Source organism: Thalia democratica, chromosome 6 (assembly GCF_965202585.1).
Source record: "Thalia democratica chromosome 6, ktThaDemo2.hap1.1, whole genome shotgun sequence".
Lineage (NCBI taxonomy): Eukaryota > Metazoa > Chordata > Thaliacea > Salpida > Salpidae > Thalia > Thalia democratica.
In genome coordinates this window covers 12,211,968-12,234,819 of record NC_139170.1, presented here as the reverse complement: position 1 = coordinate 12,234,819, position 22,852 = coordinate 12,211,968, and the positions used below count along the sequence as shown (strand labels likewise).

At 24.8% G+C, this 22,852-nt stretch overlaps 1 protein-coding gene across 6 annotated transcripts; it reads right to left on the bottom strand.

Annotated features, from left to right (window-relative positions):
- Positions 1-2,413: 2,413 nt before the first annotated feature.
- Positions 2,414-22,619, bottom strand: LOC145839593 (uncharacterized). 6 transcript variants are annotated; one of them, XM_082947207.1, is made up of 40 exons: positions 22,371-22,619; positions 21,390-21,503; positions 21,081-21,197; positions 19,293-19,434; positions 19,151-19,220; positions 18,715-18,805; positions 18,268-18,379; positions 17,980-18,055; positions 17,551-17,644; positions 17,366-17,416; positions 16,746-16,838; positions 16,581-16,689; positions 16,380-16,452; positions 16,160-16,244; positions 15,820-15,970; positions 15,145-15,293; positions 14,896-15,002; positions 14,661-14,793; positions 14,132-14,193; positions 13,820-14,000; positions 13,337-13,529; positions 12,979-13,147; positions 12,453-12,591; positions 12,137-12,339; positions 11,556-11,781; positions 10,637-10,872; positions 10,139-10,307; positions 9,753-9,882; positions 9,279-9,492; positions 8,874-9,041; positions 8,512-8,638; positions 8,006-8,245; positions 7,199-7,369; positions 6,944-7,047; positions 6,345-6,496; positions 5,584-5,779; positions 4,663-4,810; positions 3,560-3,699; positions 3,263-3,434; positions 2,414-2,700 (listed from the first exon to the last, which is right to left on the bottom strand). In XM_082947207.1, the coding sequence occupies exons 1-40, from the start codon at positions 22,564-22,566 to the stop codon at positions 2,429-2,431; spliced, it is 5,775 nt and encodes a 1,924-aa protein (XP_082803333.1). In that variant the 5' UTR covers positions 22,567-22,619; the 3' UTR covers positions 2,414-2,428. The 6 variants fall into 6 exon arrangements, 5 of the variants coding, with proteins under 5 accessions (XP_082803333.1, XP_082803336.1, XP_082803335.1 ...); XM_082947210.1 differs by having other exon boundaries at positions 8,895-9,041; XM_082947209.1 differs by having other exon boundaries at positions 21,393-21,503.
- Between the last annotated feature and the right edge of the window lie 233 nt (positions 22,620-22,852).

The window sequence follows — 22,852 nt, the reverse complement described above, 5'->3', positions numbered from 1 at the left end:
TTAATATGATCAGTTAAATTTAAAACTAACTACAGGTGATAAACAAAACAAAAATATTAAAAAGAGCACATAAAATTTCAATCGTTTAAACTCATAGCATTATCTATTAGTTAATTTTTAATATCTCATGTCGTCGTTGAGTCTTGCTGCACTCAATTGCAGAGTTTGTGCAAAGATTTAAAACTCAAACGCTTTTAATGTTAACTAAATAGTGAAGTTTTAGTGAAAATTTGTTGATTTTTTTTTGCTGTTCGACATTTTGTTTATTTAAAGAACTTGTATTTATACCTCATAACTTAACTAGTAATGGCAATCCTATAGTTTAATTTTATCACATCTTTACTTCATAAATATATATACTTATTATTCGTATCAGTTACATTTATTAGACGTGATTATAAGCGTTTATCTACAAAGAGTAATATGTAAAGTGAGAGCCGATAATTTCTTACTCCCAATCATTTCAACTTGATCTTTTTTAAACTTTTATTTTTCTATTTTTGATAACAATAAACTGGATTATATTAAACTCGGTTATATTAAACTCGATCTATTAAACTCGATCTATTAAACTTGATTATTTAAACTTGATCATATTAAACTGGTCTTTTTTAAACTAATAGTTTAAGTTTTTTTTTCTTAATTAATAAAAGTTTTCACATATCAAAATATTTGTTACAGCTTTTTACTGACTTATAGAATTTTACAAGATGTAAACAACAAGAACTTTTTGTTTTTAATTTAAAGATTTTACTTGCGGAAATGCCGAGTACTAGTAAAAGTGGCGATTATAAAAACGAGTTTGAGAAACCCTGTTCTGAAATAAGATTATGCGACAGTAAACATGGCTTTGTTAATAAAAAACACTTTTCTGGAAAAAAAGGAAACTAAAATTAGGTTTTGAAAGAATAGTTGTAAAAACACATAGATAGTATAAAAACTGGTAAATGGTAATTTTTAAAATTAAACATTTAAAAGGGTTAAGTTTCAAAAAAATTTTTAAATGATATAATTGTTTAACAATAAGAATTTTTTTGAAGTCGTTTTTAAACTTAATAGTTTTTTTTGAATGTTTATAATTTGATGGCTAATACCTATGACTAATTTTTTAAGAATTCAAGATGATTATTTGTTTTAATGGTTCTTATAGTTTATTTGTTCACCTTTAGAACTATTATAACCATTATAAGTTTGTATAAATTAGCTTTTTACCATAAAACAAGAAAATAAGTTTATAGAAGTTCAACCAATCTTTAAAGAACAGTCACCTCTCGCGAATATACTTACTCTTTTGGTTACGTTTCATTTTGTTACACATTCTAGAGTTCTCAAAAAAATATTTTGGAAAGTTTTTTTAATTTGAAATTCAGTGTAAAACCACCAAATTTTCTCGAAAAACTACAAGGTATGAATATCATATAAGGCAGTTCTTCTGAACCTATTACTAGTAGCGGAACCCTATTCCAAAGTTCAACTTTTCCGCGAAGCCCTAATTTTAAATTACATAAAATGTTTAATTAAATAAATATTCTTTTTTAAATTTCGAAAGCCTTCGCGGAACCCTAGGGTTCCGCGGAATCCCATTTCAGAAGCACTGGTATAAGGTATGCAACTTTCGAGGAAAATTTTCAGATTACATATACAGCTATATAGTTAAATATGTATTTAAAAAAGTATCATCAACCCATTTAATAATGTAACTAAACTTTTTTTGAAAACATTCAATTTTATAATTTTTAATTAGTTGTTGGTTTTTCTGAGCGCAAAAAAATTACTATGTGTTAATTAAGATAAACTAAAAGCTCTCATCTTAATGTAAGTACGTAAGCTTGTTACATTGCAGGATTATAATAAAGTAAACATATAAAGTTAGCAAAACATTTATAGATTTAAACAGATTTTTTAAATAACCTTTTTCGAATAGCATAAACTAAAGCAAGATGTGACCTCACACTGCGAACAATAAGAAAAGTAGAAAAAATAAATTCAAAGGCAATTCACAATTGTACAACGTAGTATTTGTAAATTAAGTATTAAAAAACAGTCAATAGAGTAGTTATATTTTATCTCGTTTAGTTACTCACGTTTGCTGTGAACACAATTTGCGTAGATTTGCGAGAGGTGAATGTATGCAATAAAAGTTAAACACTAACAAAACTTATAACGTTTAGTAAATAATCAACACTATTTTCACTCATAACATTTTATACATAAATTAAGAAAAAATAGTTTTATGAGAAATTAAAATTTATTAAATTTCATAATACGCTAAAATTTAAAATACTTTGTAGTTTTGTTAATTTTAAAAATTAAAATTTATAAAACAAAGTATTACATGTCATGATGATTTTGCACAAACATAGTATTTGTGTTTAAGCAACTGAAAATGATACTAGCAGTGTATAAAGACGACAAAAAACATATAAAATCACATATACTCCAATAGATAATGAGCGTAAGCAGATGAGTCATTGAAAACGACAAAAAAGTTTGGATTACTAAAATTATCAACAACACAGTCATACGCTTCATTCGATCCCTGTTTGATGGGAATTGCAATGATGCCGCTATTACCGCTGCAATATTCCCCACATATAACCTCGGCAAGGAACATGCTTCGGACTCCATTAGTTCCAGGATGGGAATAACCATGTGAGTATTGGGATGATTTTGCAAAGTAGACTCCTCTTCCGTAGCTTCCTGCAATGTAAACAAGTATTTATCATTTAAATTATTTTATTTAACTACCGGTGGAAATCGTAGACTTGTTGCAAAGCTTCTGATTTATGAGTTTTTAGGAATTATGATTGTTTGATTTACTTAGCTTGTTGATTGCTTTAAAAATTAGCGCATAACTAAGTATCTTGATGTAAGATATTTCCTTAAATTAAAAATAACCTTTTTTACAAAACCTTTAGTATACCTTCAAGTTACATTTAGTAACCTTTACACTCTTTTTTTAAGGTTTTGAACAATAGTTGGCATACAAAACTATGAGTCCCTACACTAGACGTTAGTGCTAACGAAATATCTTTTTTAATGTTTAAGTTCTAGTGCTTTTATTTAGAAAGTAAACGTTTATGCTGATTTTGATTTATAAACTTAACTATTTAAGAAATTATCATTAAATAAGCAAAAGTCTTAAAGTATTGAAAAAAAAATACACTTTGTAACATATTTTGTAAAAATACAAACTATACCAACACAAAACTTGTTACTAAGAACAAATAGATTATAATAAATTTAACATTAAAAATAATACCATTTCCGGCGTGACTTCTATCAAAACCATTGGTGATGATGTTGTTAACTGATTGTTGTTTAGTTCCGTGAAACAACAATCGTGTAGCTGATTGACCTGGTAGCTTGCTTTCAACTTTCTGCTTTTGTACTTGAAACTGCTTGTACAGCACAACATTTTGTAGTCGAAACAACTGAGTTTGATATATGATTATTTTAAAAAAGAAAAAAAAAATATTAAAAATACGAAAAATATTCTACAGAACAATCTAAAACACTATACTAAACTAGAAAAATTTCAATCAAACAAAAACCTAACATTTACAACCCTAGAGATAGATAGACCAGCGTTTTTATAGGTAGCTAATATTTTGTTGTGTTCAGCTGAATTAGGAACGACTAAAACTTTCTTGACTTGTTGATTGTTCATATTGTCCCAGTTGTCAGGGAAACTGTAAGCTTAAAAGTTACATTATTATAAAATAAAATCTTTATGATAATTTACGTGGTTGTGCCTGATTTTTTTTGCTTATCAATTATTTAATAGAAGTTAAATTTTTTAAACGCAAAGTATACGGAATATTAGTTTTACTTATTAATTAAAGCTTTGGGTAGTTATTTGGTTTTACAGCAAATTTCATTGATCTCGTGTATTCAGGAACAGTTATAATTAATTTTTATTAGTTTAAAACTAAAGCTTAAAATTTTCAAACTTTAGTTAAATTATGTTATTTTTATTTTATAAGTTTAAAACTATGTGTAAGTTACTTGTAAAACATACAACAAAGAAAAAGTATTATGAGTTTATTACAAGTTAGCAATTTGAAATATTTCAAAATAAAAATAGTTAAAGAGGTCAAACTTTATTAATTCTTTATTATTCAAATTTCCAAAATAAATAAACACTGTAGTACAGATTTCAAACAAACTTATTTTGAATCAAATATGAAACTCATAACTAATAAAATACTTTATTGCAATAAAAAATCGTTAAATGACAATATAGAAGATTAGAAAATGTCAGGTTGTTTAATTGTTGAAATTTTCAATAAAAAATTTTAATAATTACAAATTCTACACATAAAAAAATTAAGATGAAAAAGCTCTAATTTTTTTGAAATGTTCTTCCGGCAGATGGGGCAACTGAGCAATCTGTCAGCACATTGCGAGCAAGTGCAAATATGACCTCATGGTATGAACAAGATCTGCAGTGGATGCGACTAGCATATTTTGCACGTTTTCTCAGCTATTAGTCTTTCGACGGTTTCGTTTTCTTCAAATTTATAAAAAACAATATACTATAGCTATTGTTGTTATTAGTTATTGTTGACTTTATTTGTATTCAAACTATATACTTTTAGTTTAAAAAGATCTATTTAAAAAGTTATATGATAATATATTTTATCAATTGTTCATTTTTACCTTCACTTGAGTTTCCGGTTAGTTTTCTTTTGATTTTTGACCAACTGTTTTCGTTTTCTTCTGTAATTTTCATATCTTTAAAGTTAACAGAGTATGCTTTCGAGTTTTTGGTGTCGTACAAACTAAAACTAGTGCTGTTGATGTTGTCCTGAAATAATCAAAAAATAATTAAATACATTGTGATGCCCTAAGAAAAAAATTGTAAAATAACTACTTTTTCATCCTTATGTTAGTTAAAATTAAACTAAAAAGTACTTTAAAAATTCTGAATGAGTTTTAAAAAAAATTTAAAATACGGTTAGGTTGCAACCTGTATAAATATTTCGTCGAACTTCTTAGTATAGAATAACTTGGTCAATTTTAATAAATTAACCAGTAAAAGATTTTGTTTTAATGTTTCAATGAAGTTTTTTTCAGTTTGATCTTTTATTATAAAAATTCATTAATAACTAACACTTTTTATGATTTATAATACGCTAGTCAAGTCTTAGTTTTGTTTGTTGAGCACCATATTTTTTATACAAATATTTTTTTAATAGTACTATTATGACTGTAAAATAGTTTAACAAAATAAAGTTATGTTAAATATAGTATTATTTCTTGACTTTTAAGAAATAACGGATCGAATTTTATTAAGAATTCTTTGAGGGTCTCTAAATAAAGAAACACTGTAGGTAGAAAAAATAAAAGTTTACGTTTAAAGACCTTCTTATGAAATAATCAATTCACTTATGAATCTAAAACACACTTTAATTATATAGTATACTTTTTAGAAATTAGTTTATTTTTCTACAGTTTCAATTAAAAACAGTTCGCTGGTAATAGATTTCTACCTGACAATCAAGATATGTAGAGCATTCGAGTATACGTTTGATGAAGCAACTACTCAACTCAATAAATCATTCATTCTTTAAAACTTACTTCGTAGTTGTTTTCAAGAATATAATTCAGGTGAATATCAACTTCTTTCCAAACATTACTCCGGTCCATTTCAAACCACTGGACAAATTTAGCATTTGTAATTTCCTTGTCGAACTGATGCAAGTCAGACTGTATGGCACTTTTGGTCTCATGAACGTTTTCCTTGAACCCAGATATTAGGGCCCAGCTCATGTACCTGTAAATAACTTAAAATAGTTTATATTCTACCTAATGCTGTATTACATGTTATTGATTTTCAAAAATCTGAATAATAATCTAAACTTTACTTTATTATACATAAATTTATCTAAATCTAAGATGCTGCAGTTATTCTTAAGATGTCTTTCAAATAACTCAGGTTTTAAACAGTTTATTCACAAAATAGCTTCGTGCTTTAAAAAGAAAATACTAATAGTTTGTGTACATAATCTTAATAAAGAAAAAACTAAATAGGACTAATTTAATTATACAAAAATTATGTTTTTTTTATGTTGATTATTCATCAGTTTTAATCTTTGATTAATTTATACGATTTACAATTTATTGTGCTACTTAGTTTTTCCTTCAGTTTCTAAATGTTGGTTTCATATACTATTAATGATTTTTAAGTTATTCAGAAAAGAGTGCATCTTAAACTAAAAATAAAATAACTGGTTTTAGAAAATTTATGCATCGAAAAATTGACAAATTACTATTAAATATCATAATAAGAACCACAGTTTTTGTTTTATTTTTATCTTGTAATGGAAATAGAAATCAACCTGTTTGATTCAATTTTAACTTTTACACTGTTTTTTTCTTCAAGTTCTTCTATAAAATCCATTTTGTTTTCATGATACTTTCCAAGCAGATGGTCTTCAAATCTCAGCGTTTTGTAATTTTTTGACTCATAAGTTGATATATCGCTAAGCGCCTGTAAAAAAACTTAAAATAAGAAAATAAAGTAGGTTTTAAGTTTTCTTAATCTAATTAAATTCTGTATTTTTAATGGTAAATAGATAGAGATTTAAAACTTTAAAAGTGGTTAAAGTATGAAAAGATTAAAACTTTACTTATTATAAATACTTATTATTAAACTTTACTTTTTTATCAACAAATATTTGCTTTTACTTTAAGCTTATTATTTATAAGTCAAGTATAAACAACTTGCATAACTTGCATAACTATTCAATAAGTATTTATATAACTTTAAATATTAAACTAAAAATATAATCTAAAAAGATTAGGTTTTTTTTACAGCAGAAACATTTTATTTGGTTTCGAAAACTGTATGTTATTAATAGTTTTTAATAAATTACATCTGAAAATCAACATTTTAACAATAGTTTACACTAAATGGAGATTTTTTAACTCTACTCACATCATTTATATGTTTTTTGTTCTCTGAACAAAACAAAATTTCCATTTTTGGTTTGTAATTATTCGTTGTTTTTGATGTTCTTGTTGAACTTGTAGAAGCTTTAACTGTTGTACAATTCGTTTTTATATTTTTTTTAAAAAACTAAATTTATTTTTCAATGAATTTCAGCATACTTTTAAAGTTTACGACTTTCAAAATTAAATTTTTAGTATAATATATTAAACAAAGTCATTAGTGAAGCAAAACTTTACTTACTGTCAGAAACTTTAGTCGTGTATTTAGTAAGCTCTTTTTTGAAGGGATCAATGAATTTTTCATCAACAAAAGTTAACAAAACTTCTTTTATTGAGTTAGATTGTCCAAGTACGGTGTTTAAACTTTCTATTGTAATGCTTGCACTTATTTCAGGTGTCCATAGAAATCCACCTGAAAATAACAAGCAATAGAAATTTAAGTTGATAAATTTGTTCAAATTCCAAGTTAAACTCGCTTTATTGTTTTAAATGTTCGTAGCATTTAACAAACTTGTAATGATAACAAGATAGACAATCGTATAAAGTTTTGCTGATAATTGTGTTAAAAAAAATTGGTTATCTAAAAATAAAATTTAAACTAGAATACTCAACTACTAGCAGAAATAAGAGCTTAAGCTTTTAAAAGTTTAATTAAATTTCAAAATACTTAAACAGTATATATTTCCACTTCAAATTCATAAAAATTCTAGGCATGGTTTGCAAAAACGTATTTGTTAATTTAAGTCTTTAATGATTTAAGTAAAGTGATTTTCTTTTTTTAACTCATACATAAATAAAAGATTTTAGAAGCTTAAGATTAAATAAAATTTACTACTTCAATTTATTTCTTCTTATTATCCGAAATATGAGTTTTAATAAGAGTTAAAGTTCATTTATAAAACTTTACTTAATAATACAACAGTTAAAATTTATTGGATACAGTTAATGAATAACACTCCAGTTTAACACCAAACTTAATTTCTATGCAAAATTTCACTGTTTTTCAATTTAAAATAGTTCTAAAAAACTTATAACGAAGTTTACTCACCAAAAGCTGGAAGAGCAACAGTTTTTGCATTCAGCCTTACAAGCTGTTGAAATGCTTCGATTATAATCGCCTTATCCGCGTTTAAATCGTCACTTAGCCTCACATGTACCACATTTTTACAACTTAAAGAGTATCCTTTAGTAACTATAACATTACTCAATATATTTGCCTGTTTTAACGAGTTTAATTCGTCCAAAATTTCTTGGCCTCCTTTACTTATTACATGGTTTAAAAGACGACCTGGAAATTGTTTAAATTTTTGTTAAAAAGTGTTGGCACTCAACATTAAATAGTTCAATTTGAATTAAAAAAATGCTTGGTTATTTACTATGCTATAAAGTGAGTTATATAAATCAACACTTCAAACGTAAAAATACTTAAAAATTAATGCATTAAAATCTTTACATGTTTAGACTCAAAAGATTTCAGAATTTTGTGATAACAAAACTTTAAAACATCAGTTTTATTTATTGATATAGTTGCAAAAATAAAATAAAAGTTTATACCAGAAAAGTTTTTGTTGCTTACGCAAATTGCACTACATTTTTGAGCTGCAATATCTCCTGTTACAATCTTTATTGATGTTGATCCAAGCATATAAGTGTTCTTTTGTTGTAGAAAATTTTGAGAAATCTATTATATTTGTTTCAATCATAGAGTTTTTTCTTTTTAATTAGTCATTCGAGTCACTACAAAACTTATCTAGTCGTTTGACGTTAATCAATGTATTGACTTAACAAACATAAAAGAAACTTGTAAAACTTTGTACATAGTTCATATTAATCAGTATATTTACTAGTCTACTTTACAGTTTTAATTAAAAACTGCTAAAAGTGGTTATTTTTTGAAATATAACGCTTTTACAAACACAACACTTCGAAGCTGTTACATTTTGTTTAGAAAATGATGTATCATTTAGTGCTTCGATATCAACTTTTGTGTTTTGTGGTTTTGGATTTTTAACATTGCAGTAAAATTTAGCAATGCGAGTCCACAGTGACAAAATTTCTTCGCTGCTATTTTCTTGAAGTTGGACCTTTTGATGAGTACAATTTATTCTACATGGTATTAACTTAAATTTACTTTAAATCAAAAATAATATTTTTTTTTAGATAAACAACTTTTTTTTTCCTTATTTAGATATATAGTTGGTAATTTTTGTTGTCTTTAAAACTTAAAAAGAATAAAAAAAACTCTAAATAATTATGATATCTTTTTGTCAATAGTACTAAAACTTGGGTTTTGGTAACTTTAAATTGTCATCAAACTGAACCTGTTTAATAGGGCTTTCAGGTCTGATCTCGAAAAAATACGAAATTGTTTCACAAATGAGCTTGCTGCAAATTTTCGGATCGCCTCCGAAGCTTCCGCAACTTATCATGGGAAATGCGATTGATTTTACATCTAATTCCTCAGCTCTCTGCAGTGCCGTGTCAACGCAACTCTTCAAGTAGTTTGATGACTCCACCTCGTTTGATTGGTGCCAACTTTGGAGTAAAAAAATAGTTATAGCTACGACAGCTGTTTAAAAATTTTTAAACAACAGTTTTAAACTTTATTTGTAAATATTGGGTGAAAGTTATAAGATTTTGAAGTAAAAGAGTATTAATAAGTATTTTAATATTTTTTTTTCAATTAGCTAATATCAGAGTAAATAAAAGTGTGACATAAAAGTGTGACTACACCTCAAAACTTTTTAAAAAAATTAAAAGGCTACAAAAGACAAGAAAACCATTTAAAAACTAACTTAGGTCCAGAAGCATGTATAACTTTTTTGCATGGAAGTTTTCCTGCGCCAGTGACAACTGCATCCCCCTTGCACAAAACTCCTATTGATTTCAGAACTGCAAGTAACTCCTTTTGAAGGTCTTCTCCACCTAAATAAAATTTTTATACAAAATTAAATTTTCTTACATATATAAGCTAAAACAAAGCTTTAAAACAGTTTTTAATTGCTCCACATATAACTTTTCTATACTAATATATACTTATGAAAAATACCGAAAAGCTTTAATGAAAATTATTTAAAAGTGTTTGGAGTATAGGGACTAATTATTTGTTATAGAACTTGCCTAAAAAGTCTTCAGCTACAGTTTAGTATTACTAAATAAAAATCGGCAAGATCTTACAAACCTCTACGGATTATATGACCGGATACACCTTTGTTGAACAAGTCAAGTTGCTCGTTTGTTGGGTTGACTATGACATCACCGTTAAAAGACGCGATGTCGCCCTTGACAACCTTAACCGTGACCTTGCTGTTGGTTTTCAAAACACCTTCGTATTTTGTTTCTTCTACTATCTAAAACAAAAATGTCTGTAAGTTTTTATTTAAATAAAACTCAAAACTGATAACTTAAGTTTTAAAGCAACTAGTTTAAATTTATTTTATTTATTTTTTTACTTTTTTATTTAGTTTTTAGCATAACTTATGCAGTTTTATTTGTTTTTTATAAAAAAATTGTATCATTTTTTTCGTTTATTTTCTATTCAAAACTTAAGGAGACTCCGTTTCGTTTAAAAAAAATCTAAAAGTTTAAAAAAATTGTAGTACGAGCTATTTTTAAACATTAGAATCTATTTTCTATGTAAACTCTGATTAATACTATTCAAAGTTTCCTAGTAACGAACCTTCTGCTTAGATTCTACTAGACGTTTTGTTTCATTCTCATTAGATTGCTTTAGATTTTCTAATGAAATTTTAGTTTTAATTTGGGACAGTAAAACAATAACTTTACGGTTTTCTTGAACTTTTTCCAAAAATTCATGTCCTTCTTTAGAATTTAAAAAGTTTTTCATTGATTTGTTATGTATAGCTTTTCTTGAAACTATCAACTTGCTTAGTCTTTTGTTTAAATCCATTGTAGCTACAAAAACAAGTGTTTTTAATAACTTTACTTTAGTTTTTTTATTAACATATAAGTTTATAAAAACTTTTCATAAAATACAAATTTTAAACTAATTGCTTTTTTTCAAGTTAAACTTGGCAAATATAAAACTTGTTAAACTTCTATTTTGATATATAGTAAAACTAAAATAGCACAATTACTCATTCAGAACAAAAAAATCAGCTTCAAAATTTTGTTTTAAAACTAATTAATATTACATTAGAATACAAAAATATCTTAATGTATTAGTTTTGATAATAACTGTTTGAAATTTTAAGTATATAAAAGCACATACAATAAAATACTTAAAATGCTTAACTAGTCAGAGATTCATAACATAAACAAAACTTTAAATTTTAATTAAAAAATCGAAAGTTTTAAAGCAAGTAAAAACCTTTAATAGAAGTAAATAAATACGTAGAAAAAACAAAAAAATAAAAAGTATGTATTTTGTTCTAAATTTAAAATCAACTAACTTTTTCATAAACAAAACACAGAAGATTGAAAAACTTTTACTTAGGACTATAATATAAAACAAAAATTGTAGATTTTAATTTTGATTAGAAAAGTTAATTACTACAACACTTTTGGTTTAATCAAATGCTAATTTTTAACAAAAAGTAATATTGATATTTTAAAATAATTTGTTTTAGTGTTCACACCTTCTTTCATTTTGTTGTTAGTCGTTTCGATTTCAATTTTTTCTTTTACCATTCGAAGTTTGTAAAAATTAAAAGTTAGATATTTAACAGCATACAAACATTTTTCTAACTCGCTCTTTATAACTTTTTTTCCAGTCTTTGATCCTTCTAAGCACTTAAGTATTTGGTCAATAGAATTTTTTAAATTTTGAAGGCTTAAAATGTCCATTTTACCTGGTTTCGGATTCTACAAATAAAAAAAACTTGCAAAAATGGTAAAGTATATTTATTACAGCTAATCAAAGATAATTATTTTTTTATAATTTTCTTTTTAGTTGATTATTTCTTATTATAGTTTATTGAACGACAAAAAAACGCGAAAAATATTTAGTACTAGGACCTAGTGCACGAAGAACCTTTCGATTATCAAGTCGCACACCACGGAAACGTTTTAACATCTTTTCCAGGTCTTAACACATTTTTATTATTATACTGCATTATAATTAGCTGAAAAATCATTTTTAAACCAAATGCGATAAGTATTAAATATAACTATTGTACACAAATAGAAACTGTTTATTAAAAAATTGTAAAAAGCTAACTTGGTAGCTTTTTATATAAACTCCTTCTTTGTAAAAAGATTCACACAGTAAGCTCCATTCTCGGTTATTATTTAATTTTTCATAGTTAATAGCTATTGTTTTCATCTGGATAGTTTTTCTTATAATGGCTACTACACCACTGGCATTTGTAACGTTTGTGTGAAGAATATTAAAATTGTTGATTGTTGTTCTTTCAATACAAGCTAAAAGGCGATATTTTTTAACTTACACCAATAGAAAGTATAATCTATCAATTCTAAATAATGTTTATGAACAACAACAACTTAAAGAGACTTTGTTTTCATACTTTTCTAACCTACTGCTTTGATTTCGTTTAGTTTGATTTTGATCGTGTTGAAAAGACTTTCTTTCAAATTCTTGTTATTCATGCAAAAACAGAGAAACGATTTCTTTATTTCAGACAATTGACTCCTAATAGGGTATGTTTCTACAGTCTAATATTTTTTTATATAGTTTAGTGTTTTGTTGCAAGAATTATTGATTTATTAAAACAACATACCATCTTAGATGTCATTATTTCTTATAAAAGGTTAACAGTAGTTTTTAAAACATTAGAACAAATCATAATTTATGAAAATAGTTGCTTACCTTTTTATAAAACTACATCATTTGTTCTAAAAGCTTCAAGAATAATAAATCATAAAACTTTAATAATTAAAAACAAGCTTTTTTAGATTTTTAAAAATTTGTTTATAATCTAAAAATTAAGCTTCAAAACACTTTTGTTTCGATAGTTTTGAAAATGTTAAGTTCTTGAAAATAGAATATTAAAATTTACTTATAAACAGTTTATTAGTTTTAACTATTTACAATACATTAACCTTTAGAAATTGACTTAGCTCGTTAACGCAAACATCTACTTTAGAAATATCTGATAATTCAGGTTTTTTGTGAAAGTATATTATGTTTTTCTGTTTATTAAGTGTTACAGTCACTATATTTGTATATTTTGCTTTAAAATCAACAAACCAGGACACATTTTCCAAAAAGCTGTAAAAACATTATAAATTTTCACTTAGTTACAAATATTTCTGATGTTTTTTAGCTCTAAAACTGTTTTTTATAAAAAAGTTAAGTAAAACTAACATTAAGAAATACAGATACTAGAATTTCAAGTGTTAGCTCACAAAACACTATCATAAAAATTATAAAACAAGAAATTAAGATAACTTCACTAACTATAAATATGTTTCATTTACTTCCAGTAAACGAGATAATTTTGGTTCGTTCTTTTGTAAGCTAGTAATAGGTTTTCCATTAACTACTGATTGCATATTTTCCTCATTGTAGTTGTAACAAGGGCTAATTATTAAAACTTTATTGTTGATTTTTATGTTAGTTTGTTTTGATCTTTTTATGACATCCGATGCAACTGAATTACAAAGTTATTAAAAATCCCTATGTAAGAAGTTAGTATTTATAAAGCTTAAAAATTATTAAATATATATAACATAGACTAACATTTATTTTAGTGTTGAACTGTTTACATATTTCATAGTATTTTTCAAATATAGATTAAACTAAATTACTTAGCTTAAAAGGCTAATTTATGAACTTTTTTTAATCTTTAATATGGCTTAAATAGTACAAGTATTATATTTAAGACAAATTATACTATAAATATATACAAATTTGATACTATATTAAAGAAAATAGTGTAACCTTTATAATCAGCAAAAAAGACATATACAAGATCCATTTGATGTTTATTTCTTACAACATGAGTTACATTCTTTCCACCAGTTTTGTTTTCATTTGAGAAAAATACTTTGACAAAATCCAAACTTAAGTTTGCTGAAATTCCGGAAACATTGATACAATCAGTTTCATAAACATTTTTAACCTGTTTTTTATTTTGCTTTTACATATATTAACTCGTATAAAATTGTATACCATTTTAAGTAAACTATGTCTAGTTGTATAAGTTAGTATGATTAACTTGAAATTTGTAAAATATAATTATTAGTAACAAACTTCAATCATACTGGATTCCAAAAAACTTCCATCAACTGAGTCTTTAATGTGTTTAACTTCAGCTAGAAAATATTCATTTAGTTTTAACTAATCAATATAAAAACACAAAACTTTTTGAAGCGGTTTTAAGAACTATCATGTCAAGTTTTCTCAGGTTTTTAAATGCAATTTCGTTATTAAAATACAACTAACTTTAGTATTTTATATGTTTTTTAAAGTATTTAAGATTACAGATTGGTAATTGTTTGTTTTAGCTAATTTAATATCAACTTGACAATTTAATTATAGTTGATATTAATTTTTCTTTCCCTAGTAAGTTAGCCTTAGCGTGATTATGCTTAAAACAAAAATTTTAGTATTTCAAAAAGATTAAATTAATTTTTTTTAACCTCTTCTAGAATGAAAGAAAATTCATTTAAAATTAAAGAAAAAATAGTTTATGTATTTTACTTTTAGGCTCGTTAAAAGTAACCATTTTTTCAAACTGTATAAGTATATTAAAACAAAACTAAAACTTTAAGAAACTTACTGTTAATTTCATAAGTTATCAAGTAAGACGTTGGTGTAATATTTTCAATCGACACTGGTGATGCTTGATTCACTACATCTTTGTTTTCCAAAAACATTTCGATCAAAAGCTTGTTCATGTTCTCCTTTAACCCCTGTGTTTTATTTATAGTTTATAAGTATTTTCGTACCGCTAAAAAACCATAGATTTTTTTTAAACTATTTCTTAATAATCATAAGCATTAAAAACTACTAACTTTAATAATGAACTTGTTTTTCTGCATCTCAGGTAAAGTTTTTGAAAAAACAGTAATATTGTTTTCATCTAATTCGTAGTTGCTGTTCATGGTTACGTTTTTCTTGTCTAAAGTAAAAAAAGTTTATATAAAGTTTATTTTTCCATCATACTAATTAAAAATTAAAAACTTCAAAGAAAAATAATTTATATTTAAAACTAAGAATATTTCTATTTTCAACTACTTTATAGTTATTATGAACAAGATGACCTTGTAAACTATCAAAAATAATGAGAACACCATCGCTGATTGCTCGCATCAAGTTTATTTTACCACCGTTTGTTCTCCGTTTATTTTCAAAATACAATTTTAATTTCTCACAACTTGTCTTTGCAGAAACGTTAGTAACTAAAATGGCTCTGAAAATTAAACATCTATTGAATGTATTTCGTTTTTTGAGCAACATGCTATTTATTTAAACTGTTAATTTAACAAAAAACAACACATAATTTTTTAACTACTACAACAAAAAAGAACCATACAAAGTAGAATACAAAAAAAAAAAACTATAAAGAATTGTAAAAACTTTTTTACAAAACGCTGCAAATTTTGACCACAAAAACTAAAAAAAGATGAAATGATAGGATAACCAAAAATTATTGTACAAAATAAAGTTTGATATAATTTTCTTTAAACACTTGTGTATTATTGATGCATCTAGGAACTTTATAATTATAAATACGTAAAATAATGAAACTTGTTTAAATTTCTCACTTTAATTTTTAAATCATTAATATTATTGTATTGATTAGTTACTTTTTTAAATTATTTGTTTATTAGATGTTTACTTTATTAAATATGTAAAATATTTATCAGTATAACTAAAAGTTTTTACCGAATGTTTAAAATAAAAATGATACTTTCATTAAACAAAATGATACCAACCCATTTTTATTAAACTTTATTGATGACGATTCTAAAGCATCTATAAAGTCTTGTAAGTTTGAAACTTCACTTGAGTTAAGTATTTTTTGTTTATTTATTGTTTCTGCAGTCGCTATTTTTGTCTTGATTGGATTTGAACTTTGTCGATAATCTAAAAATAGTTTATTTGGCATGTAACAGCTATAATTTATATAAAACTTTGGTTTTTAAACGAATTAAATTTTTTTATATTATTTGATACTTAAATTTTTAAGATTAATCAAACATTTTACTTATTAATTAAATTTTTTAACTCAGATTTTATTTTCAAAGCAGCTTTGATGTTGTACTTGTAACAAACTTTCACTATTAGACCATTCAACCGTTAGTTGTCGCCCTGTTCTATGACAAACAAGCCCTTTTTCTATAAAACTTCTTGCATCTTTCTAAACAAGTTTGATAGTTGTTACTAATACTAATTTTTTTTTTGTTTGAGTGTTATTCTACTATTATAACTTTAAATAAGTAATGTTTTCGATAACTCTTAAAATTGTTAAATTAGCATGTTAGTTTACACTTACGTGGTTCACAAAAGTAACGTTTAGAAATTTGATTGAAGTTTCAGACATGACAAAGTGTTCTATTCTACCAAAACTGTTAAAAAAAAACTCATTATTCATTTAAATTTATGTTTAAAAGAACACAAGAAGAAGTTATTAGGTTTTAAACATTCTAAATAGCTAACGATAAAATTCTACATAATATGATAAATAGTAAAATACCTTTCAATTAAGCCCTTCAAGTAGTGTCTATTGAAACTTTGATGAGGTATATCTTTTACGTGAACTTTTTTTCTCTTAGATTCATTTGTGGTATTTAGGCCCGAAGAAACTAAAAAAAGTTATAATTTGTATGATAGTGTTAGTATATATTTAAAAAATTATTACCTGTTGTGAGCTTAGAATCTCTGTTTATAGGTTTTGACTGTGGTCTTCTGTGTTTATAATGAACTTTTGCTTGCTGACGAGGTCTAGCTAATGCTGTATTATAAAAAGGTTGTGCCAGTTTTAGTAATTGATTTAATACTTATATATTCTGCCGTTTACTAAATATAATGTAGTTTTAAAGGTGTTGTTATGTATGTTTTAACAATACATTGTTAGTGAATATAGAAAACCTCTTTTTAAATTTTAATAAAGATTTAACTTTCAAAGTTTAACTTTAAACATGAAACAAATTATAAGTTTTTGATTTAAAACAAACAGTAAACTAACGTTTGAAAAAATTAACATATATCTTACATTAAGCTTCTAATTAGAATAAACAACCTTAATAATTCTTACTCGGTGTATAGAAAAGTTTTACAATATGAGTAACTAATTACAGTAATTTAAATTATAAACTGTAAAATAAAGTTTAAGATAGTATCACAAAAAATGGTTAAACATTTTTCTAGTAATAAATTTTAAAAATTGATTCTTCTAAAACTGTACAATAATTAAAAAAATTAAAAACAAACTTTTATACACAATTTCTTTCCTATAAAGAATTACAACAAACGCCTTACGTATTTTAACTCCAAGTTTTTCTTCAACTTTCTGTTCTCTGATATCACGAGCTATAATCAAAGTGAACACTGAGTTATTTATAAATTAGCCTATCAAAGTTTCTACAAATGATTTAGACTAATTTACTTAAAAAAGATAAGTAACTACAAGATATTGATCAAATTTAAATGAAACAAACAAGCACCTTCAGTACCGCTCCATTCAACAATAAAGTTGTTGAAACAATATGAATTGGAGGAGGGAATAAGTGATTTTTTCATTAAATTTACTGCATCTTGCTGAAAAATCAAATTTAAAAGTCAATCAATTATTTTATAAGCTTGTTAAGAAAACATGGAGATTTGAAATTGGGTTTGTGCAAAATTGTGTTAATAAACTAAAAGTTAAAATGAGGTTTAAGAATTCTATGTGCATTAGTATGTATATAATATTTTATACCAAATAAGATTGATTTCTGTTTTATCAAAGTGTGATTATTTGTTGCAAGTAAGTATGTAACTTAACTTTTGTATAAAAATCTAGGCTAGTGTTGTCCAGGATAGTTTTAAAAAAGCTAAATTAAATTTTATATTAGACTTTAGTTAAAAGTGTTAATAAACTTATGTAGAATAACATTTGAAGCGAAATATACTAAAGCAGAAGGTTTTTCACCCGAAGACTTCCAAACTACTCTATCAACTTTTCCTTCTCTAAATTTTTTTATATATACTTTCAAGTTAAAACAGTAATTGTATAATATAACTTCGTGTTTTACTATTACCTATGATTTGTAAAAGATTAACCTGTTTAAATATGTTAATAATAACTAAAAAAATATTTTTAATAAAGTTTATAATAAAAATAAAAAGAACAAATCAAACTTTATATCTTAAAATGTAGCAACCAACTTGTAAAAACAAACTTTTCAAAAGTACTTTTAATAAAAGATTTGTTAAAGTTTTTCACTCCATTACAAAACAAGCTTTTTTGCTGATTACGTATCGACGATTCAAACTCTAAATATTCTTCAAAGTCTATAAATTGTAACGTAATTATAATAATCACACGATAGTTTATAACTTTTTGAATTTAAGCCTTGAAAATTAATGAAACTGAAATATATACATAATTATGAAAAATTATTTAAACGTTCTTAAAACAAACAAAGTATATTTCAAACGCAAATACTGATAAGCTTAGGTTTTCTTAATACATGTTAATTAAAACAGGTGGATTGAAAAGAATAATTTATAATGAGTTTTTTAACATTTAAAAAATTTTTAGTACTAAATAAACGAAAACTTTGAAAGAATATACTCTTAATTAAATTAAATATAGTTTACTCAGAGTTTGTATATTTGTTAAAAACCTGCGTTTATTGTGTAAGAAACAAGCAATACTCGCTTAAACCTTTCAAATTCAATGACTATATTTGTTTTTGTAGCCTTTTTAGCATCTCTCTAAACAAATTTGTTTTATCTTAATGGTTTAGACTTTTGTGAAGCATTTTAAAAATTTGGTAACAAAAATTTTAGAAAAGTTGGTAAAGTTAACTCTTAAGTTTTTTAACAACGAACTAAACAAATCACTTAAGTGAATTACTGTTTGGACACATAATAAAATAATAAAATTTTCCAAAAAAATTTCTTTTATTAAATTTTCAATTTCATTGTTAATAATCGTTCTTACAAGTATGCATGAAGTATATATGCTTTTTGTGTATAATTGTAAAGACTTTAATAAAAAAGTATGCTTTTTATAAGTAGAATTTTTAAATTAGAATTAATAGCATAAAAGTTGCTTACCTCATTTACAAAAGTAACAGAAGCACTTTTTAATGTTTTGAAAACACACACATTTTGTATTGGACCAAACCTACCATGAAAATTATACATTTATTTTATTAAAACAAAATGTTAATGCATTTTATTAAAGCATAAAACTCACTCTGAAAATATTTCTTTAACTTTTTTTTCATACATATATCCTTTTGGAATCCTTGAGCAAAAAATACTTCTTAGTTTTTTATCAAACACTTTTACTGGTTTTGAGTTTTCAAGACTTTCTTTTTCATTGGCTGTGCTTTTAGCTAGTTAAAATTTAAAGTATAAATTTTCAAAAATTTTCAGTTAATACCTTAACCACCTCATTGGTTTTGTGTATGCATTAAATGTTGTTTTATTTATAAATAAGTAAACAATCTAGTGAAGTGCTGTAGCTTGTTTTTTAAAAACATACCTAAATTTATTTCACTCAAAGCTAGTGGTTTCGCTAATCTCTACATAATCACATGCTCTACTGAACACAAAATGGAAATTTCTTAGTTGGATTTTACACTAGTTTTGATACTATCAGGCGTTTTTATAAAAAAAACTTATTTTTAAGCTTTTCAAGTTAATATGATTTAAGAAAATAGGTTGTTAACAAAAAGTAAAATTTGTATTTACTTATTTTTCACAAATTCCTAACCAAACTTACCAAAAAAGTTAGAAATAATAACATGTGAAAAAAAAATGTTTAAATGCATTTAAAAAAGATGAATATTCAAGTTAAGTGTTTAAGAAAACTTAAAAAGTTCTGAAAATAAAACTTAAAAAACAACTTAAAAAGTGGTTTTTTTGAATATAGTACAACGTGTAATTGTGTGGAAATATACCAAGTCACTTGTCAGAACTAAATGTAAGCTATTGAGTTTAGCATTTATGTTTTCTGCAAAAATTTGTAATACGGCAAGTCTATTGAAGTTAGATTTTAAGTTTTTATTTACACTTCTGTCGGATTTTTTGTTTTTAGTTTTATTGCTTACTCTTCTGAATGGTTCGTTCAAAATATTAATATTTAAATTTTAAAGTTAATCCATACAAACATTATAAAGTTTAATAACAGTCGGATTTAACATCATATGTTGTATCTATTATTAACTATTAATCTATAGTAATTATGCTTTTTTTCAGTAAACACATATATACACCTACTTTAACTTCTATTCTTTTCTTACAGTATATTTTTTCAGAACTCTGTTGAAGTCTGCATACAGAAACATGTTTAAGTTTAATAAAGAAAAAGTAATGCGAAAACTTGTTATTAGTAAAGAATGTTAATAATTAAACCTTTGGTAGCCTAAAACAAGTAAATTCCATTCGTTTTTATTGGAATGTTTTTATAAATTTGTTTAGTATCTAAATAAAGCTATACACTAAAAATTCTTTTGCTAAGAAAATATAAATTGTTAATAAAATCTTTTTTTTTTGTTTTGTTAGCAAATATTACAAAACAATAGCAAATTTTGATTAAAAAAGTTTAAAGAAGATAATTCTCATTGTATTTAAACACTTTTGTTAATGATATAAGATTAATTTGAGTTACCGAATTTGTAGCAGTCGCAAAGTTTACACATTCTAAAATTTATACATTTGGTTTACCCAGCTAATCGAAATTTTCACTTACCTACTTTAACTGTCCAGTCCATCTTAATTTTATTGGTGAATAGGGGTAGAAACAAAAGTATTGCATATTAAACTTGTATTTTAAGTTGTTTTATTTAAAATATTTAAAATAATTGACTTGTTTTATATAGCATTTTTTGAATGTCTGTGTATAACACATATAGAATTTACAAGTTAATATGTTTAATTTTTTAAATGTTATGAATTGACCAACAAAAATTAATTACAAGCATAAACTTATTAGATTTTAAAAATGTTTGTTATAGTCATTATTCTTACTCAAACGTACTTTTAGGGTTATCAGCAGTCTCACTTCCACTTTCATTAAACTCTTTTAGTTTTCTTTTGCTGCTTTGATTTTTGTCGTTTTGGGTTTTGATTTTGATTTTTTCTCTACCGTTGTCTTCTAGATTTAGTTTAAAGTTGTAAGAGGATTAAGTTTACTAGCTTACCATGTTTAAGATTCAAAGCATCGTAGTTTAAAACTCTGTAGTGGTTATTTTTTTCTTAATCTTTTTTAATGAATAATTATTATAGTGTGAAATAAAAAAAAATTATACAAAAGTGTTTATTTTGTTTAGAATCTATATTCACTAACTACTTTCAGTATTTTCTTCCGGATGCATGCTTCTAGGTTTGATAAACACCATATCAACAATTGTACCGCCAATACTGACTGATATGCCTTTTAGATTCAGTAAAAGCTCAGCGTCTAAAAATAATTGTTACCATATTTAGATTGTGTTTTAAAATTTGTCATACCACACTTTGCGTTTAAAAGCTAAATAAACAGCTTAACTTACAAACGAGAATTCATACAATCTACGAGCTTTAAAAATTGAAGAACTTTAAACGAAAGGCTAAAATTTTAGATTTCTGTTTAGACAAACAGCAGAATTTCATTAAAATTTTTGATTTTTAAGTATTAATACTATTTCAACTAAAGCATACAAGTTGGTAGTTATAAATTTGCTTTAAATATAACTATCAATATTTTTATAACTATATCAGTCGGATGTTTGTAAACATATCAGCAATAGATAAGACTAAGTAATTGTTTAAAAATATATAGTAAAAGCGTTTTAAAAGTTCTTAAATATGGAACAAGCTTATATCACCTACATAATTTTTTAATGCTGAAACTTAAATATGTGTTTAAGAAAACAAGTAACAATTAAGATAAACTTTTGTTGAATAACCAAAGTCACTTTAAAAGCTTTACTTTACTGTTTGGTTACTAGGATATACTAAATACTAGTACTTCTATTTTTAAGTTTATAAAATCTGAAGTAAAAAAGTACAATGACAGATTATAAAACTAAATGAGCATATATATATTTTAATAAAAAAGGAAAACAAATGTATACTAAAATAACTGTGTGACGTTACTACAAAATATAATATTTTAATAAAAACCTTTATTTATAAAAACAACCTTAACTTAATAATTCATGTATCTAATAAAAACTAATTTAAAAAAGTTAAAGGAACGATTAATTGACCCAGCTACCATTCATACTTAAACAAATATTAACTTTAAAGTTTTTAATAAAATACTAATTCCAAAACTGCAACGAACCTGATTTTGAACTCAGTTTTGTTACGATTGCTTTCTGATGATCGTATTTGTTTCCAGTTAGATTATCATTTCTAACACACTTAACACTTTTAACTCCTTTCACATATTTCAGCAACTCACTTTTCACTTTTACTAAACTTATTCCTTTTGGTACACCTCTAATCCAAATAATTGTTTCTGTCATACTTGTGCTCATACAAAGCTAAGTTGGTAATTTGATTGAACTTTTTTTTTTATTAATAACAAAAGTACACTTTCAATAAAAACTCAGAATTAAGTATAGTTAGTACTTTATTTAGGTCAACTTTTTCAAATCATTTATTTATACCTAAAAGTTTTATTCCTGAAAAGTAACTTAATTTTGGAAAAAATTTACTTTATTAAAAATTATAACAAATGTATATTTGAGTTTTTTACAAACTTTTTGATAAGTTTTTAACCTTTTATTTTCTAGTACGTTAACTTTAGAACAAATATAACAT

Excerpts from the sequence above, each read along its gene's own strand:
- LOC145839593 (XM_082947207.1), bottom strand. The coding sequence starts at position 22,566 with ATGAGCACAAGTATGACAGAAACAATTATTTGGATTAGAGGTGTACCA. Across the intron at positions 16,245-16,379 it reads ACGTTACTTTTGTGAACCAC|AAAGATGCAAGAAGTTTTAT; the intron begins GTAAGTGTAAAC and ends AAACTTGTTTAG. Across the intron at positions 9,042-9,278 it reads CTGAAAGCCCTATTAAACAG|GTCCAACTTCAAGAAAATAG; the intron begins GTTCAGTTTGAT and ends ACTCATCAAAAG.